This window comes from Hypanus sabinus, chromosome 8 (assembly GCF_030144855.1).
Source record: "Hypanus sabinus isolate sHypSab1 chromosome 8, sHypSab1.hap1, whole genome shotgun sequence".
Classification (NCBI taxonomy): Eukaryota; Metazoa; Chordata; class Chondrichthyes; order Myliobatiformes; family Dasyatidae; genus Hypanus; species Hypanus sabinus.
This window is the reverse complement of record NC_082713.1, coordinates 74,195,377-74,218,993: the sequence shown is the minus strand read 5'-3', so window position 1 is coordinate 74,218,993 and position 23,617 is coordinate 74,195,377. Positions and strand designations below refer to the sequence as shown.

Sequence of the window (23,617 nt, the reverse complement as noted above, 5' to 3'; positions counted from 1 at the left end):
GCTGACCTTAATTAAAACAGTGATTGTTCTTCAAACGAAATAGCTGTCAGTATTTTGGAAAGTGCTGAGATGAAGAGAAGTGTAAAATAAGTACAAAATGTTTGAGGCATTGTCCCTGCATGCCCAAGGAGCTTATTATAGTTCCCTCACTGTTTACATTACAGGAGTCACAACTGTCCTGACAATGACCACAATCAACACCCACCTCCGGGAGACCCTCCCCAAGATCCCATACGTCAAGGCCATTGACATTTACCTGATGGGCTGCTTTGTGTTTGTCTTTCTGGCCTTACTGGAGTATGCCTTCGTCAACTACATCTTCTTCGGCAAGGCGCCAACGCAGCAGAGGAAACCAATGGGAAAAGTCAGCAAGAACAATGCAGAGAGGGGCCGGTTCACAAACACTGGGGTGAGTGGTCGTTACCTTGACAAAATCAGATCCTGGAACATAGAGGCTGGGCTCAGCTAGGCTTTCTCTTGAAGCCACCCCTTTCATTCAATTTCCCTTCATTTCCTAGGGCCTAGCTTCATCATCTCAGCCGGGAAAATGCCATGACTCTGAATTCCAAACCATTCCCTCTGATTTTAGCCATCATTGACTGCTCTTTATCCTAAAAAATGTGCCTGCATAGTACAAAGAAAAGTGAAGCGCATCATCTACATGATGAGGAATTTGACATAGAGGGGTCTGGGAGCCTGAACGCATAGAAAGGTTATCACTCAGAAAGAGCAAATAGATAGGAACTCTAGCAGAATGGTATTGCTAAAAGATTTAAACAAAAAAATATGCAGGGGTAATTGGAACAACAAATATTCAGGGATATAGTGCAGAGTTGAAAGAATAATAGGGTTGTCATTTTAGTGGATTTTTAACTTCCCTAACATAAGTTGTGATTTCTATACTGCGAAGGGTGGAATTTGTTCAGTAAATTCACAAAAGTTTCCTTGGGCAATATAGAGACGTCCTGCTATGGAGAATGCAAAGCCTGACCTCCTCTTCAGTAATAGTGCGGCCCAATACTTTGGGAGTAGTGACCAATGTTTTATTAATTTTAACATATATGTTTAAAGAACTTGTTCAAGTTGTGAACTGGGACAAGGCAAAGTTGATGGTATGAGACAGGAGCTTGCAAAGGTCGATTGCAGTAGCTTGTTTACAGGCGATGGGAACAAAGGCAAATGGGAGAATATAGTGATGAAGTGGAGAGAGGTCGAGGTCAGTAGACCTGTTAGAGTGAAGGGCAAGGCTGATAAGAGTAGGGAACCTTTGATGACAATGGGCAGGAAAAAGAAGGAAGCATGGGTCAGGTGCAGGCAGTTGGGAGAAAGTGAATCCCTGAAGGACTCGAAGGGCTGCAGCAGTGTACTGAATAAGGATATCAGGAGGGTTTAGATAAAGGGGCATTAGATAACTTTGGCAGAGAAAGGAAATTCTAAAGAGATTTTATAATTATATTAAGCAAAAAGAGTAACTAGAAGAGAAAATACACTTGAGGCATCTGCTTTTATGTGAGGGGTGATTAATAAGTTCATGGCCTAAGGTAGAAGGAGTCAATTTTAGAAAACCTAGCACATTTATTTTTCAACATAGTCCATTCCTATATGTACACACTTAGTCCAGCGGTCGTGGAGCATACAGACCCCTTCTTTATAGAAGTGGTCCACATCAGGGGTGATTGATAAGTTCGTGGCCTAATGTAGAAGGAGATGAATTATTAACTTCAAACTTTCTGCATTATCACTCAAAGAGTTGACCTGCACGTGCATGTAACGAGAACGTCTTGGACCTCCAAGTGGTGTACAGCAGGGGGATTGATAAGTTTGTGGCCTATGGTAGAAGATGAGTTATACAGCTCTCATAACATGCACGTGCAATTCAACTCTTTGAGTGAAAATGCAGAAAGTTTGAAATTAATAACTCATCTCCTTCTACCTTAGGCCACAAACTTATCAATCACCCCACGTATTCATTTCCTACCAATTCAAATACTGCAGTGTCCCAAAGACTACTTGTTCACCCGGTAATTCAACATACCACAGGCTCTCTCTCTCTCTCTCTCTCTCTCTCTTTCCCCCTACTAAGGGAAAAAGAGGTGTCCCCATTTCACAGCAAGAGGGGAGACATGGTACCTTTTACCGACAAGTAGCTTTATTGTCTCAGTGGAAGATTTGTGAACCAATACCTGTGTGCACACCTACTAAGTTGTCCTGACCTTCCATGAACAGTCCATGAACAGAAATGGAATACCAGTTAAAACGGGGTTTCTACTGCTAGCCATATGTTCATTATAGTCCTGTTTCAAAGCTCCATGTGTCCGTGGGGCATCTCATTTCTGTGATAGTTGTTCTTCTACAGAGTTACTGCCGCCAGTACACTTGAAGCATCTACTTTTATATTAATTTCTTACCAATTCAAATATTGTGTTCCAGTGTCATTAGCTGTAGGTCATGTGTCTGACCTTTAACACCTTACTATTGGCTCTGCTCCAGGCCAGCCCCCATTTCTTATGCTCTTTCCAGCAGGTGACACTCAGTAGTTTATGGCTGTTTGATCTCAATCAGCCACCAGCTTGAATCACACAGACCAGACACAGACAGTATCATTCACAAACCTGCATGTTATATCCAACCAAGGAACACCTCAGAAATAACTTCATATTTGGAAATGATTCCTAGTCCAGCAGATTACCTGAGGCACCATTGTGTCGACTTTAAAACGCTGAGCAAGCTAAGAGACTTTAAATCGAAATGGAGAACAGAGTGTCTTCATAAAATGGCATCCTTCATCTCCTGCCTCATAGCAAGGACAAAGGCAATTGGTCTGTTTGTTTCCACTGTCCTTGATTCATTTGAATTCACTGATTTGTAGACTGGAGTTCTTTCTGGCCACCACCTCCCTCCTCTTGATCAAAGGTATTAATCTTAGGAATACTATCCTTCTCTATTCTATCGACTACACATAGGACTGCCATGAATCCCCAGCAGGTGTGCGACACTTATACATAAGTAAAGGTACCATTTACTTACTGAATTCATACACTCTGTCTACAGGCAATTGTCCTCTCTACTACAAAACCATCATCCTATTACTTTTGCACAACTTCAGCCTTTCACTTTCTAAAGGTGATACAGAGTAAACAATAGAATTATCAGTTAATATCACAACAGCATACGATACTATCCTCACCCATGGACATATATGAACTTCTGATCCCCAATTCCAAAACTTATCCCCAGAGTCTGTCTCATGCAATATGCCATTTGCTTCATCAGTAAGTCACAGTGTGTCTTTACGTTTTGTGTGTCTAGCCCATGGATGGGTGATCTCCTTTGCCTCCTCCATGACCAGTCTACATTCAAATAAGAAATCAGAAGCAATCAGTAACAAAATACTCCCACAAGTATTGATCCATATCAGTGCCTTGGATCGTGAAGTTTTCCTTCATTACTGTGTCTCCTGCTGGCTGAGGCAAAGATCATCCTCCAATAATCAGATCTGAAGTGCAGCATTATGACTTTCCAGGGACACTAGTTCCAACTCCTTTTTACTGTTACCATATATGTCTGTCCCACCAATGCATATTGTAAGAAAAACTCATTATTTACAGGCAGAATTTACAGTTTAAAAAATTCCCATAAGTACTGAAACCACAATCCAGAAGCTTCTGTTTTTTCATCTCCTCTCGATGGCCCCGTGGTTTCCCCCTCTTGATAGATCTACCCCTGCCCAATACCATCCATAACAATAGTATGTGTTACTGGGTTACTTAAGAATATCCAAGTCTTCTCATGATACTTATCCACATTGTGAACTCTTTTCAAAGAGTAGATTGAAGTATTTCCGTGCTGGGAATGTGGAATACTACATTGACATAAAACCTTCCTTTACCATCATCACAGGTACCCAGTACTCCCTTTGGATAGTGTAAGGCTTCTGATATGACTCAAGGGCACTTTTCCCCAAACCCTTGCTATAGTTGCTCATCTGATACCCAATTTGGTACTTGATGTGCATCGAGTTGTAATAAATTAGTGCCAATCGTGCTAAGCAACCAACTGGTGTATATAGCACAGATCACAGGTTAATGCATTCATGTAAGATATGAGATCCATGTAGTCAATTATCAAATTCATGATATCTTGAAGGGGCTTCAGAAATTTAATTCAGTTCAGAGTTGCCTGTGATGCACTCCAACCAATTTGATTAGTCTGCATCTGATTCCGATCATTTTCTCCAGTAACATCCCACATTTTCTGCTGCAGGTTTCCTAACTCTGTTGTATCTAAGATATTGACCATTGCAAGCTTTGCATAACATACTTTCACTAATTCCAATGGTCCCCTCTTTCTCTATTTTTGACTGACTTAAACTCAGTCCTGCTTAGTTGTCACCCAAGAAAATGAGTAAATACCAGTCCCATTGAGGACGAGCACCATTCAAGCACCGTCATTTCAGTTAGATTAAAAATTACCTGCACATGCCTGGTACTAAAGTGACAAATTCCCTGTATCTTCTAAAACTGATCCTACTCCATTTGTGTTATGCTGGGTCTCACTACATTTAGACGCAGGTATAGTTCCAGCTACTTGAAGTTGCAGGTGGTCAAATTTACATTATTTGGATCATATTGAATCCAACCTGTAAAACACTAGTGTAATTGCTGCTCTTATTTCCAGTTTTAAGTTTCAAACGTAAGCCATTTTAAGTCCATATTTTCTATTTGTTTTCTAGTCCATCCTATCCAGGCTCCCAATGTCTTTGGACTCAAGCCATCCATCTTTTTGTCCCTTTTCCTCACCAAGTTTCATTTCAGGATCGGGGAGGCAGGAACCAACATATTTTTTTTTTCTTTATTTTCTTGACAAACTACCCTGACTCTCAGACTGACAGAATGGAACAACTTCTCCTTGGCCACCATCTACAAACGTTTGTACTTCGAACAGCTGTTCCAACCCCAAATCCACCAAGTGCATCAATTGTCAAGTTTCCAAAATTGTTCATCAATGTTACATGCCAATGTCGATAACATTCCTGTTTCTCCCCCACCAATTTCAACTGGGTGTTGTGATACCATCCCCTTTTATCTGGAGAAGTCTGTAACCTGTGTACTGATGGACTTGCTTTGTCTATAATTTCAGAGGGCCCTGCAAACCTTGGATTTAAAAATGAGGTGTGTTAATGTATTCCAATCATCACATTCTCCTGGACTTAATTCTATGAGTCCACTTCTGAGTCAAAGTAGGCTTTACTCTTTTGCCTCTTCTTTCTTAGTTGATAGGCTGCCACATAATTGGCCTCTTTCACTATTCTCTACTAATTATTGTCCTCACTTTTCTATCACAATTCCATGTAATTCAGGTTCTGACAAGTCTAATCCTGACAACTCCAACCCTCTCATGTCTCTTCTGGTCATGTTTATAAAGGGTGTATTCCCTATTATCATCAGTACATCAGGCAAAACTACTTGCCCTGTTGTTCCATGTGGTTGTACAACTTTGGCTGTCATATTTTTTTAAATGCTTGGTTTTACTTCCCACAATTCCACTATACCGTGGTCCATAGAGTGTATGAAATCTCTGCTTGATCCCGAAAAGGACCATGACATCTTGCAGTATCCGGGCAGTGCACTGTGTGCTGTGATCAGATTCCATACTCTGAGGTTATCCCCAGTGAATGAAGACCCTTCCCAATAAGACTTCTGCTGTGGTTTTGGCCACGTTTGTCCTAAACAGTAAAGCTTCCACCCACAGTGAAAGTACCTACTACTACAAGAATTTATTTGTAGCCTTCTGTCAACATAATCTATCTGCAAACTTGTCCAAGGTCCCTCCTCTGGTCTGGTATGTCAGAGAGCTCCTTTCTTTACATTTCCTTTTAATTCTGTATCTTCTGTTAAATGCATATCTTAATTTGTTGTTCCTTCTGCCTTCCCATCTCCCAATCTGTGGCTGCCATTCCTGCCTACCCTGCTTCACTAACTCATCAGATTCCTTATTCCCCTCAGGGGCTAATTTAGATGGGGCTTTTACCTTTATGACTTTGTATTCTATCCCCTTTGCTTCTTTAAATATATACTGCAGCAGAGTAGCAGATGGGAGGGGTTTTCCATCAACTGAAATAAACCCTCTTATTTCCCAAAGAGGCAAATGTTTAGTAAGGCTATTACAAATATACATACTATCAGAATGTACGAGAGGTGATTGATAAGTTCGTGGCCTAAGGTAGAAGGAGATGAGTTATACAGCTCTCGTTACATACATGTGCAGTTCAACTCTTTGAGTGATTATGCAGAAAGTTTGAAGTTAATAACTCATGTTCCAATCTTCACAAAATATTAAATTCAAGTTCCAAATTTAACTGTCCCCCAATTAGCAATTTCCCTGAATGCCATTTCCCTTTGGAACGTGAGTATCTCATATCCAGAATGAAGATGCACAAATTTCCGTCATATTCCGTCAAAATTCCGCCAGTGTGGAATCTGGGATCCTGCAAAATCAATTCCATGGAAATCAAAGAAACTTGAACCAAAAACACAAACAAAATAAAACACAAAAGTCCATGTTTGCACTGCTCTTCCTTAAGAACCTTCCACAAGTAACAACAAAACACTTAATTCACGCCATGAAAAACTTTTTCACATTTTCCAAAGAACCAAGGAGCAAAAAAAAACCTGCTTGGTGGGGGCCCCAACACTTTCACATTAACAGATTAATGCAATCACTTAGGGCACAGACTCTTAAAACAGCTCCCTCTCCCGCTGCTCGCTCTTGCATTCTCTCTCTCTCTCTCTCTCTCTCTCTCTCTCTCCCTCTCCCTCTCCCTCTCCCTCTCCCTCTCCCTCTCTCTCACACTCTCACTCACTCTCTCACTCTCACACTCACTCTGTCTCTGACGTTCTCTCTCTCACACTCTCAATCTCTCTCTCACTCATTCTCTCTCAGTCACCCCCTCACACTCATTCTCTCTCAGTCATTCCCTTACTCATTCTCTCTCAGTCACTCCCTCACACTCATTCTCTCTCAGTCACTCCCTCACACTCATTCTCTCTCAGTCATTCCCTTACTCACTCTCTCTCAGTCACCCCCTCACACTCATTCTCTCTCAGTCATTCCCTTACTCATTCTCTCGCAGTCACTCCCTCACACTCACTCTCTCTCAGTCATTCCCTTACTCATTCTCTCGCAGTCACTCCCTCACACTCACTCTCTCTGAGTCACTCCCTCACATTCTCTCTCAGTCATTCCCTTACTCATTCTCTCGCAGTCACTCCCTCACACTCATTCTCTCTCAGTCATTCCCTTACTCATTCTCTCTCAGTCACTCCCTCACACTCATTCTCTCTCAGTCACTCCCTCACACTCATTCTCTCTCAGTCATTCCCTTACTCACTCTCTCTCAGTCACCCCCTCACACTCATTCTCTCGCAGTCACTCCCTCACACACATTCTCTCTGAGTCACTCTCTCACTCACTCACACGTGGCCAGATTTTACACATTAAAAAACATACAAACCATTCACACTTTAAACCATTCCAGAAGATCTCTTGTTCTTAAGGGTTAAACCGTTACCAAAATATTCAGTAACAATCCGTTAACATTGAGGAAACATGTTGCTCTAAACCTTTAAAATAAAGAAATGTTGGAAGTTATTCACAAACAAGAGAAAATCTGCAGATGCTATTCATCGTGCACAAGTAAACAACATTCAACAAGTTTAAAGCATGAAATCCCCACGTTAACCAGATTATATTCTGACCCAGTGTAACCCCAGTCTCTGATTTTTGTTTGGATTTAAATTACATGAGCTGTTCTCTGTACAATTCCAAATATAATGACCCATGTGATCATAGCTTAGGGCCAAGGTGCTTTCCAGCGCTGTGCTATTTCCCTTATAAAATCTCTCTGCTGGCTTCTCTCCTGACCTGCATCTCCCCACACGATATCCCATGCATTTTTTCAAAGCGAAAACACTTCAGCTGCCTCTGGGGTATTCCTAAAGTTAAAATTGAGCTCCCGTAATTTATTTTCCCATGCTATGATCATTTCCCTAAGTACCCATGCCTCAGTATGTATAGGGACACTGGGATCAAACAGTTCTAACATTTTATTTCAATCCATCGGTGCTATGAGACACCAACTATCTATTTGTGGGTTCTGACTGTTAGTGATTGCAATCTAATGTTTATCCATACGCCCTTGGAACACCACCTGCAGACGGTGTGTTGTCCTTTCCTCTGGTAACATTTACATAACTCATCTATTGCGTCCCCATCGTTATTGCCCATAATCGTATTCTTTAACTCCTCATCTGTTCCCCTGGTGTGTTGCTGCTTTTCTGGCAAAGTGGAGTGTGTGTTCAGATGCAAGCACACTATAATGTCTTCTTTTTTGGTCCATGCATTGCTCTCTGGCAACTAATTGTTTGAAACCATTCCCTAGTATCACACCCGGGCACATATATATCCCGATACCCTAAGCAAATCACACACGCCTGCTCTTACCCCAACCTCCTGCCACTCTACCAGGGATAGGGTTCCTCTTGTCCTCACCTACTACCCCATTAGCCTCCACGTCCAGCACGTAATTCTCTGGAACTTCTGCCACCTCCAACAGGATCCCACCACCAAACGTGTCCTCCCCCCAACACACATACTTTCTGCTTTCCACAGGGTTTGCTCCCTACGTGAATCCCTTGTCCATTCATCCCTCCCCACTGATCTCCCTCCTGGCACTTACCCTTGCAAGCAGAACAACTGCTGCCCCTGCCCCTACACCTCCTTCGTCACTATCATTCATGACCCCAAACAGTCCTTCCAAGTAAGGCGACACTTCGCCTGTAAGTCTGTTGGAGTCATATACTGTGTCCGATGCTCCCAGTGTGGCCTCGTGTGTATCGGAGAGACCCAGTGTAGACTGGGAGACTGTTTTGCTGAACACCTAGGCTCCAGAAGAAGTGAGATCTCCCAGTGGCCACCCATTTTAATTCCACTTCCCATTCCCATTCCGATATGTCCATCCATGGCCTCTTTTGCTGTTGCAATGAGGCCACATCTCTTCCCTGCCCATCACCTCCCTCTGTTAGGAAAAGGAAAAGGAGATGGGAAATGCTGAAGGTGGGCGGGGCAATACTGAAAGTTTGAAAAATCAATGTTCATGCCATCAGGTTGGAGGCTACCCAGACAGACTATAAGGTGTTGTTCCTCCAACCTGAGTGTGGCCTCACTTTGCACCTATCACCTTGTGTTTCTCTCTCCCCTCCCCCACCTATTAAATCCACTCTTCATCGTTTTTTTTTCTCAAATCCTGCTGAAGATTCTTGGCCCGAAACATTGACTGTACGGTTTTTTCCAATGATGCTGCCCGGTCTACTGAGTTCCTCCAGCATTTTGTGCGTGTGGCTTGGATTTCCAGCATCTGCAGATTTGCTCTTGTTTGTGTCCTGAACAATATCTCTTAACTGCTGTATCCCAAACGGTGTAGTGTACATTGTATTCTGGTTTTGAATTCCTGCCCCGGCTCTGATAGTCAGTAGCACAGGCCCTTTCCGATTGTCCTAGGATGGACATCCTATATCTGGTCTCCTTATCTGCATGTTCATCCTGCTCCCCACTTTCAGATCCAAAAGCACATATTATTCCTCTCTGTGCAGCAAGTTGGTTCCGCAGCTTTTGTATCTGCTTTAAACACTTTGTATGATCAGTAGTCTGTCTTCTCCTCAGAAACTGATTTCTGTATCACATTTATAGCTGCTTTTAAATCACTGCACTGTTTCTTTAAGTCTTCCATCTTTTCTCTTACTAATTTCTCACACGTCAGCTGGAATTGGTTCATATATACCAGATCCCTTCTTCTCTATCCCTGCAAATCGATAACTTTTCCCTTAAGAATTTCTGCCTCCTACTTTAATCTATCCTCGTCTACCTTAGTTTCTTGTTGATATTCCGGCATTTTGTTTGGTAATCTATCTTGCTGAGCATCTGCTTTTTGCTGATATCCTTTTAAATACGCCATGAGGTAGGCCGCTGCTTCTGGTTTCAGTGGCTGCTAATTCCTTGTCTGACGATTTCCCTTTGACAATTTTAAAAAGAGCTTAGCTGCCTTCACCGCTGCTGTGTCCATCATACTCTCCCGTATTGTGGCCATTTTCCCAATATGGACTTCTGGGGAATCCCCTCCAATCAAAACAATCCAAGTCCTCCGGACTTGCAGACTTTCCTGAATTCTTCATCCTGGGTCTGTTCCAGCAAACTACCCAGTCCCAGATCTCTCTGTTTCTCACCCAAGTGGTCCAGCTTGAGGCTCCAGCAGACGGAGAAATTGATTCTTGAGTCCCCAACTGGGATGCCAATTCTGTTACAAGAATTCTACCCCTTGTAATAATGATCATGGGGACACAGAGAGAATCCTGACGAAGGGTCTCGGCCCAATACGTTGACTGCTCGTTTCAGTGGATGCTGCTTGACCTGCTGAGTTCATCCAGCTTTTGTATGTGTTGATCTGTATCCACCAACAGTATCTTTATTGTCTCAGTGGAAGAACAAGTGAACTTCACAACTGAATACGTATGTGCACACCTCCCGACCTTCCCTGAACGGTCAAAGAACAGAAAATATACTATTTACATCGGCGATAGTTGTCCTTTCATCTCAAATAATAACGAGGCAGCCGACAAAGAAGAAGTCATCACGCTGACACAGTGGTGTCAAGAAAACAACTTCTTCCTCAATGTCGCAAAAACAAAGGAGCTGGTTGTGAACTACAGGAGGAATGGAGACAGGCTATTGACATCAGTGGATCTGGGGTTGAGAGGGTGAACAGCTTTAAGTTCCTCGGCATATAAATCACTGAGGATTTCACGTGCTCTTGCGCCTCTTTCACCTCAGATGGTTGAAGAAGTTTGGAGTGGGCCCCAAACACTAAGAACTTTCTACAGGGGCACAATTGAGAGCATGCTGACTGGCTGCATCACTGCCTGGTATGGGAACCGTATTTCTCTCGATCGCTGGACTCTGCAGAGAGTGGTGCGGACAACCCAACTGTAGATGTGAACTTCCCACTATTCAGAACATTTACAAAGACAGAAGTGTAAAAAGGGCCCAAAGGACATTGGGGACCTGAGTCACCCCAGCCACAAACTGTTCCTTCTGCTACCATCCAGGAAACGGTATTGCAGCAGAAAAGCCAGCACCAACAGACTTCATCCACCAGGTCATCAGACTGGTTATTTCATCTGACACAACTGTATTTCTATGTTATATTGACTGTCCTGTTGTACATACTATTTACTACAAGTAACTATAAATTGCACATTTAGATAGAGACGTATTGTAAAGATGTCTACATCCTATGAAGGATGTAAGTAATAACATCAATTCAGAGTTACCGACGCCAGCACACTTGAAGTATCTACTTTTATAGTAATTTCTTACCAATTCAAATATTGCATTCCAGTGTCATTGACTACAGGTCATGTGTCTGACCTTTAACACCTTGTTATTGGCTCTGTTCCAGACCAGCACCAATTTATTACCCTCTTCCTGGCAAGTACCAATCGATAATTTAAGGCTCTTTGTTCTCAATGAGACACCAGCTTAAATTACACAGAGCAGACACAGACACTAACATTCACAAACCTGCATGTTATATCCAATCAAAGAACACCTCCAAAATAACATCTTATTTGGAAATGATCCCTAATTCAGCAGATTACCTGAGGCATCATTGTGTTGACTTTAAAACACTGAGCAAGCTAAGCAACTAACTCAAAATGGAGAACAGAGTGCCTTCATAAAATGGCAGCCTCCGTCTCCTCCCTCATGGCAAGAACAAAGCAATTGGTCTGTCTGCTTCCACTGTCATTTGAATTCACTGATCTGTAGACTGTAGTTCTTTCTGGCCAACACCTTTTCATTGGCTCTTCACTCAACCCTGGAACATTTGGGCAGCAAAGATGCATACATCAGGAATTCTCTTCATCGACTGCAGCTCGGCATTCAATACTATCACCCCTCAAAACTAATCAATGAGCTTCAAGACCTTGGCCTCAATACTTCTTTGTGCAACTGGATCCTCGATTTCCTCACTTGCAGACTCCAGTCAGTTTGGATTGCCAACAACATCTCCTCCTTGAGCTTAGCCCTCTGCTCTACTCACTTTATGCTTTTGACTCTGTGGCTAAGCACAGCTCCGATGCCATATTTGAATTCGCTGATTACGCCGTCTTTGATTCACTGGCCGAATCAAAGGTGGCGGTGAATCAGCATGTATAAGGGAGATTAAAAATCTGAGTGAAAGATGCCACAACAACAACCTCCCACTCAATATCAGCAAGACCAAGGAGCTGATTATTGACTTCAGGAGGAAACTGGATGTTCATGGCGCAGTGCTCAATGGGGGATCAGATATGGAGAGGGTCAGCACCTTTAAGTTCCTCGACGATACCATTTCAAAGGACCTGTTCCATGTCCAGCACATACAGTAAATGCCACTGGAACAGAAGAACAGCCGATCCCCTACTTCCTTAGAAGTTTGTGAAGATTCAGTAGATCAAGCTTTAATAGATGAGTGGTGGAGAATGTATTGCATCACAGTATGGAAGCACCAATGTCCTTGAACAGGAAATCCTACAAATTGTACTGGATACGGCCCAGTCCATCACAGGTAAAGCCCTCCCCACCGTTGAGCACATCCACATGGAGCATTGTCGTAGGAAAGCAGCATCCGTCATCGGGAACACCTCACCACCCAGGTCACGCTCTCTTTTCACTGCTGCCATCAGGAAGAAGATGCCAGAACCTCAGAACTCACACCAGCAGGTTCAGGAAAAGTTATTACCCCTGAACCATCAGGCTCCTGAACCAGAGGGATTAACGTCACTCAGCTTCACTTGCTCCATTGTTGAAACGTTACAACAACCTCTGGACTCAATTTCAATGTCTTTTTGTGTCATGTGATAGATTGATAGGTAGACAGGCAGATAGAGAGACAGACTGTCTGATAGGTAAATAATTTCTTCTGTTTTCTTCATTTTTGTATTTGTAGTTTGTTGTCTTTTTCATACTGGTTGTCTGTCCTGTGGGTGCGGTCTTTCGGTGATTCTATTGTGGTTATTGGATTTATTGAATATTCCCACAAGAAAATGAATCTCAAGTTTGTATATGGTGACATATATATATTTTGATACAAAAGTACTTTGAACATCGACCAGTTGAGTTCTTTCAGCATTTTCTAGCTTTTTTTGCTGTAGCTATTGACTTAAGGGCTCAGAAATTATTCTGTATATTAATGAACACTAATGTGTTAGCAGAATTTTGATTTTCAAGGAGATTTCAACTTGTACTTCAAGGTCCCTTTGTATAACAATGCTTCTAAGGTACCTGCCATTTATTCTACATGTCCAACCAGCATTTGACAACCCCGAAATGCATTACCTTTCACCTGTCTCGATTAAATTTCATCTACCATTGCTGCACCCAATTTTCCAGTGATCTATTGCTCCCAGTACCCTTTCACATTCCTCTACACTATCTGCAACTCTAGCAAATTCTTTGTATTGCTTTACTTATCAGACTACAGCAATTCTCATCCAAGTCAATTATATAGGAACAAATAACAAAGGCCTCAGCACTGATCCCTGCGATACACCAGTGTTTACACATCTCCATTCAGTAATAGAAACATAGAAAACCTACAGCACGATGCAGGCCCTTCGGCCCACAAAGCTGTGCCAAACATATCCTTACCTTAGAAATTACCTAGGGTTACCCATAGCCCTCTTTTCTAAGCTCCATGTACCTGTCTAGGAGTCTCTTAAAAGACCCTATCGTATCAGCCTCCACCATCGTCGCCGGCAGCCCATTCCACACACTCACCACTCTCTGTGTAAAAAAAACAACTTACGTCTACCATCTCTGTACCTACTTCCAAGTACGTTAAAACTGTGCCCTCTTGTGTTAGCCATTTCAGCCCTGGGGAAAAGTCTCTGACTATCCACATGATCAATGCTTCTCATCATCTTATACACCTCTATTTCAGTCACCTCTCATCCTCTGTCATTCCAAGGAGAAAAAAGTTGAGTTCACTCAACCGATTCTCATAAGGCATGCTCCCTAATCCAGGCAACATCCTTGTAAATCTCCTCTGCACCCTTTCTATGGTTCCCACGTCCTTCCTGGAGTGAGGCGACCAGAAATGACCACAGTACTCCAAGTGGGGTCTGACCAGGATCTTATATAACTGCAACATTACCTCTCGGCTCCTAAGCTCAATCCCACGGTTGATAAGGGCCCATATACTGTATTCTTAACCACAGAGTCGACCTGCGCAAAAGCTTTGAGTGTCCTATGGACTCGGACCCCAAGATCCCTCTGATCCTCCACACTGCCAAGAGACTTACCATTAATACTATATTCTGCCATCATATTTGATCTACCAAAATGATCACCTCACACTTAGCTGGGTTGAACTCCATCTGCCACTTCTCAGCCTGTTTTACATCCTATCGATATCCCGCAGTAACCTCTGACAGCCCTCCACACTATCCACAACACCCTCGACTTTTGTGTCATCAGCAAATTTACTAACCCATCCCTCCACTTCCTCATCCAGGTCATTTATAAAAATCACAAAGAGAAAGGATCCCAGAACACCTTGAATCCTCTGTATTCTGAGTTCATGAGCCATATTACTGCTTGGAGCCTTGCCAAAGTTCAAATGCCCTACATCGACCGCTCTATCTTCATCAGTTTTCTCCATGGAGCACTCGAGTCTGACGTCTGAGTCAGGATTTTCCATGCACAACCTCTCACTGTTTGGTTTTCCGGATGTTGTTTTTCTTTCTATCCAGCAACTGTTGCCAACCTATCTTTATCAGATCCTGTCTTATACTTCTGAAGTTAGCCCTCCCCAAATGTAAAACTTCATCACAATGCCCAACCTTATTCTTTTCTATAATGACCTTAAAGCTGATTGAATTACGGTCACTGTTCCTCCACAAGCTCTTCCACCCTTGAGCATCCTCGTTCTCCGAATATTTAAGTCAAGTGCATCTCTTTCCATTGGTTGGACTATCTTCATACTGTTTCACAAATCCTTGCTGGATGTATTTAACATTTCCCATCTTGGCCCCTTGCTCTAAGGCGATCCCAGTCATGCTGAGAAAGTTTACATCACCCAGTCTGCAACCTTACTGCTTTTACATTCTATTGCAACTTATCTTCCACATTCCTCTGACTGCTTGGATGCCTATTGTACAATCCCATCAAAGCCATCATCCTGTTGTATTTCCAAGTTCTACACATGTACCTTCCCTTTCTGAGCCAATTAGCATATCCTTCCTGAATACTGGTTCTTTCTAATCAGTAGTCCATCACCTCTTCTGATTTTTTAACAACCTCCAATCCAATCACAGCTGAAAATTTTCTACTATATCATTTACCTACACTAAAGAGCAACTTTATTTGCTGCTTAACCTACTAACTTCAGGACAGGAGGAAACTGGAGCACTCAGAGAAACTCTCACAATCACAGGAAGAGCATGAAATCACCACACACAGCGTGTCCCTGGGGCTGCGAGGGCACTGTCACGTCATCCATTGAAATCAATCTGATTTAACATTCCACCCGTAATTTCATCATAGTCCACTTGTTACTTTCTGCCCCGCTTAATTACCTCTATCACGAGTGATTGTAAATGAGCGAGTTTCAGAGGGATCTCAGTGTCCTTAGTTCAAATCACAAAAATTTATCAGGCAGGTGAAACGTAGTTAAGAAGGCAAATGGCATTTTGACTTCTATTGCAGTGGGGTTGCAATTATTTCCTGTGTTCCTGTGACCAGCTGTACCTTGATTGAGTGCCCTTTTGCAACATCCTTAATAATAGATCACACTGTTTCCTAAGTATGTAATCGTTTGCTGACTCCCTAATTTTCCCTACTTTCGTCCGCACAAGAAAACTCAAAAGTAGGAGCAAGAAGTAAGCCACCAGACCTCTCAGTCCTGCCCCACCATTCTCTATGATCATGGTTGATCTACGCTGGCCTCAGCTCCTTTTTGGTACCAGTTTCTCAATCTCTGAAATATCTATCCATCTCCATCTTAAATATATCTATCAGGAAGAGAATTTCAAAGATTCACCACACTAAGAAAGAAGACATTTCTACAGATCTCGGCCTTAAATGACCAGCCTCTTATCCTGTAATTGTGTGTCTGTTTGCTTGTTCCACAAGAGAGGTTATCTCAACATCTACCCTGTAAAGCTGCCTACATGTTTGAATAAGATCACACGATTCTTCTAAACTCCAGAGAACACGGACCTAAACTGTCTCCCCTCTTACACAGGATAACCTTTCTATTCCAGGAAATAACCTAGTGAATTTCATTTAGACCCACTAACAGTGGGTTATACCTGATTTCAGATTATGCTGGTTGTAAGAGCTGACTGTGGAGAGCACTCTGAGGACTCCGGGTGATTGCAATTTGTCTTGCCAGTGGGTTGCTTTTTATGGAAGATTGGGCTGCTGGTGGCTGTCAGTTTATTGCAGGGTCTGATAATTATGGGAAGTCCTGTGATTCCACTTAGTGTTGGTGTGAGCAGCACTGATCCAGCTGCAGATTGGGTACAACCTTTGATTACAGATTCTGCCAATTTAGGGAAGAACCCAAATGCAGATTTACAGTTTATGGGTAGTACTTTATTGCAGAATTGGTGATTCATGAATAATACGTAATGGCAGATTTTGCTAGTTACAGGGCAATCCCAGTTGTATGTGGATGATGCCAATACTGATTGCAGATTACTGAGACTGTTGGTGGCGGTATCTGATTGCAGATTGTGGTAATGGCTCATTTCTGACCACAAATTCTGTGGATTGCGAGCATTCCTTATGCAGATTTTGCCAGTTGTGTGCAGCTGTTAGAGTGACTACAGGCTGCATATTATGTTAACTATTGTGTCCTGTTTGCCGATTTTGCACACTATCTTACTGCACGATGTCAGTAATTATAGCCAGCCGCTGATTGCAGATTTGAATGATTGCTGGCAATCAAGTTGCAGGGAGGACAGACTGTGGACAGCATTCCATTTCAGAGGGTTCTGATAACGAACGGTGCAGATTATGCTGACTGTGGGTCTCACATTATTGCATTTTGTGCCAATTGAGGGACAGCTCTGGAATACAGATAGTGAACAAGACTTGACTCCAGATGCTGCCAATTCTGCAATTATCTGGATAGTTCTGCATTTTATGTCGGAAGAATAAAGGCTTATTTTCTAAATGGGAAGAGAATTCAGAAATTAGAAGTGCACAAGGGACTTATGAGCCCTAATTCAGGATTGATTCCCTGAAGGTTAATTTGCAGTGGTGTCTGTAGTAAAGAAGGAAAGCGTGACATTAGCATTCATTTTGTGAGGACCAGAATATAAAAGCAAGAACGTACCGCTGAGGCCTTGTAAGGAGTTAGTCAAACCACACTGTGTTCAACTTTAGGCCCTGTTGCTAAGGAAAAGATGTGCTGGCCCCGGAGAGGAGGTTCACAAGAATTATTCCGGGAATGAAAGATGTAACGTAGGAGAAGCATTTCATGTCTCTGGGCCTGGTCATGATGGAGTTCAGAAAGATGAGGAAGGATTTCACTGAAATCACAAATACTGAGAGGCCTGGATAGAGGGGGTGTGGTAGTAGTAGGGGAGCCTAAGATAGCTGGCACAGACATTTTAAAATGAGACAAGAAGTTTCTCCAGCCAGAGGGTGGTGCGTCTGCAGAATTCATTGCCACAAAAGGCTGGGTGTATTTAAGACAGATATTGAAAAGTTCCTGATTGGATACAAAGTTAAGGGTGAGAGAAGGTTAAAGCACGGAAATGGGGTTGGCAAAAAAAATGTCAGCCATGATTGGATGGCAGAGCTGCGGGCCAAATGGTCTAATGATGCTGCAATACCTTATAACTCTTCCCCAACTCACATTCTTGAGATTACCTCCAACTAGAAACTGAGTTGGAGTAGCCCCATACAGTATGGTCAGATGCTCAGAGTATTATGATGAGTGCCTCACCTCCGCACTCCCAAAAACCCATCCACCATCTACAAGACTCATGGCTGGAGTGTGTTGGAACACTCTCCACTTGCCTAGATGAGCGCAGCCTCAACAACAACTCAACATCATACAGGAGATTGCAGTCCACTCAATAACACCCATCCACAACTACTAACCCTCTTCACCAATACACCAGATCAGAATCAGAATCAGGTTTATTATCACCGGCATGTGTCGTGAAATTTGTTAACTTAGCCGCAGCAATTCAATGCAGTACATAATCTAGAAGAAGAAGAAAAAAGTAGTAATAATAATAAATCAATTATAGTGTATATATATATATATTGAATAGATTAAAAATTGTGCAAAAGCCAAATAATATATATTTCAAAAAGTGAGGTAGTGTTCATGAGTTCAATGTCCATTCAGGAATCAGATGACAGAGGGGAAGAAGCTGTTCCTGAATCTCTGAGTGTGTGCCTTCAGGCTTCAGTACCTCCTACCTGATGGTAACAGTCAGAAAAGGGCATGCCCTGGGTGCTAGGGTCCTTAGTAATGGACGCTGCCTGAAGAAGGCCTGGGTACTTTGTAGGCTAGTACCCAAGATGGAGCTGACTAAACTTACAACCCTCTGCAGCTTCTTTCGGTCCTGTGCAGTAGCCCTACCACACCAGACAGTGATGCAGCCTGTTAGAATGTTCCCTGTGGTGCATCTGTGGAAGTTTTTGAGTATATTTGTTGACATGCCAAATCTCTTCAAACTCCTAGTGAAGTATAGTTGCTGTCTTGCCTTCTTTATAACTGCATCGATATGTTGGGACCAGGTTAGGTCCTCAGAGATGTTGACATCCAAGAACTTGAAACTGCTCACTCTCTACTTCTCATTTTTCTATGATATTGGTATGTGTTCCTTCGTCTTACCCTTCCTGAAGTCCACAACCAGCTCTTTTATCTCTCTAAGAGGATTGTGGGTATACAGGACATAGCAGCCCTCTCGATAACACCCATCCACAAATACTAACCCTCTTCACCACTGACATACAGAAGCAGCAGTTTGATGCACTGCAGCAGCACACTAAGGCAGTCCAATCCAAATCCGTAAGTTCCACCAGTAGAAGGACAAGGGCAGCAAAAGCATGGGATACCTCTCAAAGCCACACACCATTCTGACTTGGAAATATATTGCCGTTCCTTCACCCTTGCTGGGCCAGAATCCTGGAACCACCTCCGTTAGAGGATTGTGAGTATATAATATGGACCGCAGCAGCTGACAACCACCTTCTCATGGGCAAATGAATGCTGACTCCGCCTGTCAAACCCACATCCCATGAATGAATGAACAAAACGTGGACAGAATTGACATTGATCAGGTTTCCTAACTGAGCTAGTCCCAAAAATCTGCATTTGGCCCATTTCCCTCTGTCCTCCATGTACCTGTCTAAATGCATTTTAAATGTTATAATTATACCCACAGCTGCCAACTTATTCCGAATACCCTCTGTGCTCTGTGTGAGAAAGTTGCCTCTCATGTCTTTCCCAAAGTTGTCTCTCAAATCTTTCCCCTCTCACTTTAAACCTATCCCTTCTAGTTCTGGCTGCCTAGCCAGGGAAAGAAAACCTATAGATATTCATCTTGTCAGTGTCCTGTTTGACTTAATTAATCTCCATTAGGTACCCCTCAGTTTCCTGTGCTCCAGGGAGAATAGACCCAGTTTATTCAGCATCTCTATATACCTCAAACCCACCAGTCCTGGTAATATCCTTGTAAATCAATTTTCTTATCATTCCAGTTTAAGCAGCACCAGTTATATCGATCATCAATTTGCCTCAGTGTTTAGTCAGTAAGTCACATTAGATGAGATCAAAAATTTATGAAAGCTATTACAATTAAAATGGAAAGGTAATTATTAAGGTAATGAAGTGTAGGAGTTTAATATCCTTAGTACAGATGGATTGTATCTGCACGAAATAAAATAATTTCAGGAAAGTATATGGTAATATATTTAAAAGAATTACTAGAAAAGAGACAATTTCTTTACAACCTGGTGGACAGCTAATGTGATTTTTATATCTGAAATAGGAAGTAGATCAAGTCTAGCGAAATCTATCACACTTGATTTATCATTAATGGCATCAAAAAAGTGACACCTACTCAAAAATAACTAGAAACCATAAGGAAGTGAATTCCAGAAGAAGGCAGGAATTGAAGAATTAAAAGGATGAGTGGATGGAGTTAATGTGATGAGAGAATGTGCTTGGGTTTTCTGGAGGCCTTTGAGAGCAGGCTAATGACCAAGACCAGGAGACGAGCAGTAAAAAGTAAAGTACACTGGCTGAAAAACAATAAAGACTACAGGAGTGGTTTAAAGTTAAAGGTGGCATTGAATGTGAGCAGTGTGTTCCACAGAACCAGTGCAAGAATCACCATTCTGTGCAATTTACTAAAAACAAAGCTTGCAAAAGTAGGGTTTGTAGATGGCACCAAACTGTGGGTGTAACAGGTCCCTCATCATTTCCCATCATTATGCTGATGTTCCTTCCTTGCCCGATTTTTAGAAAGTACCTCGGTAATGATCAGTATTGACCATTACTGCAGGCTGAGCAACATTTTTGGAGTTAAAGGAATCGTCATTCTTTTGAGACAAAACCTAGCATCATGGTTTTAAACTGAAACAATTCCTTCCATCCCATAGATGCTACTCAACCCACTAAGTTCCTCCAGTAAATTGTGTGAAGCTCCAGGTTCCAGCATCTGAAATTGGAGTGTCCACCGGTGCTACCTAACTGGCTGAGTTCTTTCAGGATTTTCTGTTTAACATTTCAGTTGCCAAAATCTGCGGTTTTATTTGCTGCCCACAACTTATACTGATAGAAGATTAAATTTTTGAAAATATATTTCTGTGTGTTGGATAAGGGGCTGGTGACAAGGGTGGGTTTATAGTAATAAGATAGGAGAGGAAGTATAAGGAGGGGTGTTGATGGAAAGGTATACACTGCTGAAACATTGCACTGGAGAAATAGATGTGAAAGGTTTATAAGTCATATTTGAGCTATATAAGAGCTTAGTATGAAAAGAGAACACAGGAATATGATGGAATCATTCTGTTGCCCATGCTACAGAAAGGAGGAAGCACTGGAGAAGGAGTAAAAACAATTTTCAATGGGAACGGGAAGGATAAAGACAGTATGGAAGAATTGACAAGGTTGCGTTGAGAAGTGTGAAGGACTCCTCAGTGGAAGTTCTTCAGGCTCCAAAAGTTTTGGATCCAGGGAAGTGTCGAGAAATTATTCTCCCTTGTGGAGACACCGGAAACAAGGATCCAGAAATGCAATAGATAGACATCAACAGATTAGTAATACGGGAGCTTGAGAGTAGTTAAAACATAAAGCTCATCCTAACAAGGATAAATCAAGACAAATTGAACATAACATAAATGCATTAATGAAGATGGAAGTTCTTAAGAAAATAATGATGGCTGATGGTTTTGGAGAAAGAACAGAGGGCACTGTGTTATTGCTAATGACTCACGGTGAGAGTAAAGTCCAGCCTGACTGGATGAGATGAAAAAATTTACATATTCTGTGCGGCGATGTGAACACATTTACCACATTTTAGCCTGTTTAACCTTAGAGATGTCACATCAATGCAGGGACAAAACAAATTATTTTCCTGATATATTTTCTCATTGCATTTTAATCAATGCTAATTCTCAAAATTATGCAAATTGTGGCATTGGATGGTGTATTTGGGTAAGTTATTCAGGGAATTGATCATTAATGTTTCTTCTTTTAGATAACACATGCAGAGGTGGTTTTATATGACATTAAGTGTAAGCCACTACAACTAGACCAAGTCCTGGTTCATGCAGAGCGTGATTAGAATTAACAGTTCTCTCTCTTAATGTAGATTGATATGCATGGAAACATCCTCCTCAGCACCTTGGAACTCAACGATGAAGTCTTGCCATCAGAGGTTGCCAGCAGTGTCAGTGATTCCCGCAACTCTGTCATGTCCTTTGATAGTTCTGGCATTCAGTTCCGAAGAGTCGGATCCAGGGACGGCTTAGGGCTTACTACTCGAGAGCGGAACACAGACCGTGATCTCACCAAGACCCGTCTGCACCGCCGATCGTCTAAACTCAAGTTAAAGATGCCAAAGCTGACAGATGTTAGTGCCATCGACAAATGGTCAAGAGTTGTGTTCCCCATAACCTTTGGCTTTTTCAACATAATCTACTGGCTGTACTATGTGCACTGACCAAGAGAGGGGGACCTCAGCTCCAGAGAGGGACAGATAGGTCTCATGGTCATGTTGAATCAACTGCCACTGTTAATGTGACCCAGGACTTTGTACACATGTAAAAAAAAGACATTGAGTGAAAGCCTCAACATGAAATGGAATGTTTTGTACAGTTCTCCTTAAGCTGCTGCACTTCCCCTGACATTGAAACCATGACTTGCTGGCCTCTGCTCTCCAACTGCATGCGTACACTTTCAAACTGGTACAGACAACTAACTATCAAACAGCTTTCCGAGACTGCTGCATCCAGTGACAAACTATCATGAAATGATTGAGCTCTCTACATCTGTACAGCATGGTTAAGGTTAAGTGTCAGGGAGAGTGAGCAAGGAGCACATGTGGACAGGAGGGATTTGGAACACAGAAAGACCCTGTTGTATGCTTATAACAACAGTGAAAACTGATTTTTGCTGTTAACCACTAGGGAATGTTTGCTGGTCTAGAGAGCTTGTCAATGAGGGGTGGGAAATAGATGTAATGGGAAGGGTTCTGTAAGATTAGTTCAAATGATTGAAGTGATTGTATTGTTGTGGTTGGAGCTCCCTGTACAGAGTCTGGGCACGCCATCCTAATAACACACTTGGTCCAGAGCAGCAGAACAGTTGTGGCCTCTGAACGTTGCCAAGCATCCTGTCTTGGCTCTATTCGGGCAAACAAACTGCAGTTAATAGAACTGAGACCTGAGTTTAGAGCCGACTTCTGGGGCTGTCTTTGTGCAGGTTACACATTGCCTCTGCGATCACGTAGGTTCCCTCTGTTCCACCTCCCCCACCCCCACCAGTTCTCACCCACATCCCAAAGGCATGCAGGCTGGTAGGTTGATTGATTACTGTCAATTGCTCTAATTGCTTGGGTAAGAACTTCAGTTGGGGAACATTGATGGGAGCATGGGGAGAATCTTTTTAAAACAGTGATCGATGTAGGGTTCGAGGCCATGGCAATCTGATGGTTGGTACGGACTTGATGAGTGCATTCTGTATCTCTCTAGCACTTGCTCCTTTAGAATGTTACCCATTTGTTTTCTGCATCAAGTAATCACCCAGACAAGCACTAGTACATCCAGACAGCAATTAAACTGCCTAGACCGCACCAAAATGTCCAGACACCCGCTGAGCCAACCACCAGCAGCCCGCCTGGATAGATACTGTCCCACTGAGACAGCGTCGGTGGCTCAGACAGACATCGACCCAGACAGCGGTCACTTGCAGAGGCAAACGGCAACTTGCCCAGATAGTGGTGATCGCCAGATGAACACGACCCCTTCACTGTGAACAAGTGTTGTT

The 23,617-nt window shown here is 42.5% G+C and overlaps 1 protein-coding gene across 1 annotated transcript in view; it reads left to right on the top strand.

Annotated features, from left to right (window-relative positions):
* Positions 1-22,926, top strand: part of LOC132397764 (gamma-aminobutyric acid receptor subunit beta-4-like) — a 166,254-nt gene extending 143,328 nt beyond the window's left edge. Inside the window, exons 8-9 of the mRNA XM_059976530.1 lie at positions 165-409; positions 21,942-22,926. Coding sequence (XP_059832513.1) covers positions 165-409; positions 21,942-22,292 — 596 coding nt within the window. The 3' untranslated portion in view covers positions 22,293-22,926. The remainder of the gene's footprint in view (positions 1-164; positions 410-21,941) is intronic.
* Positions 22,927-23,617: the final 691 nt, after the last annotated feature.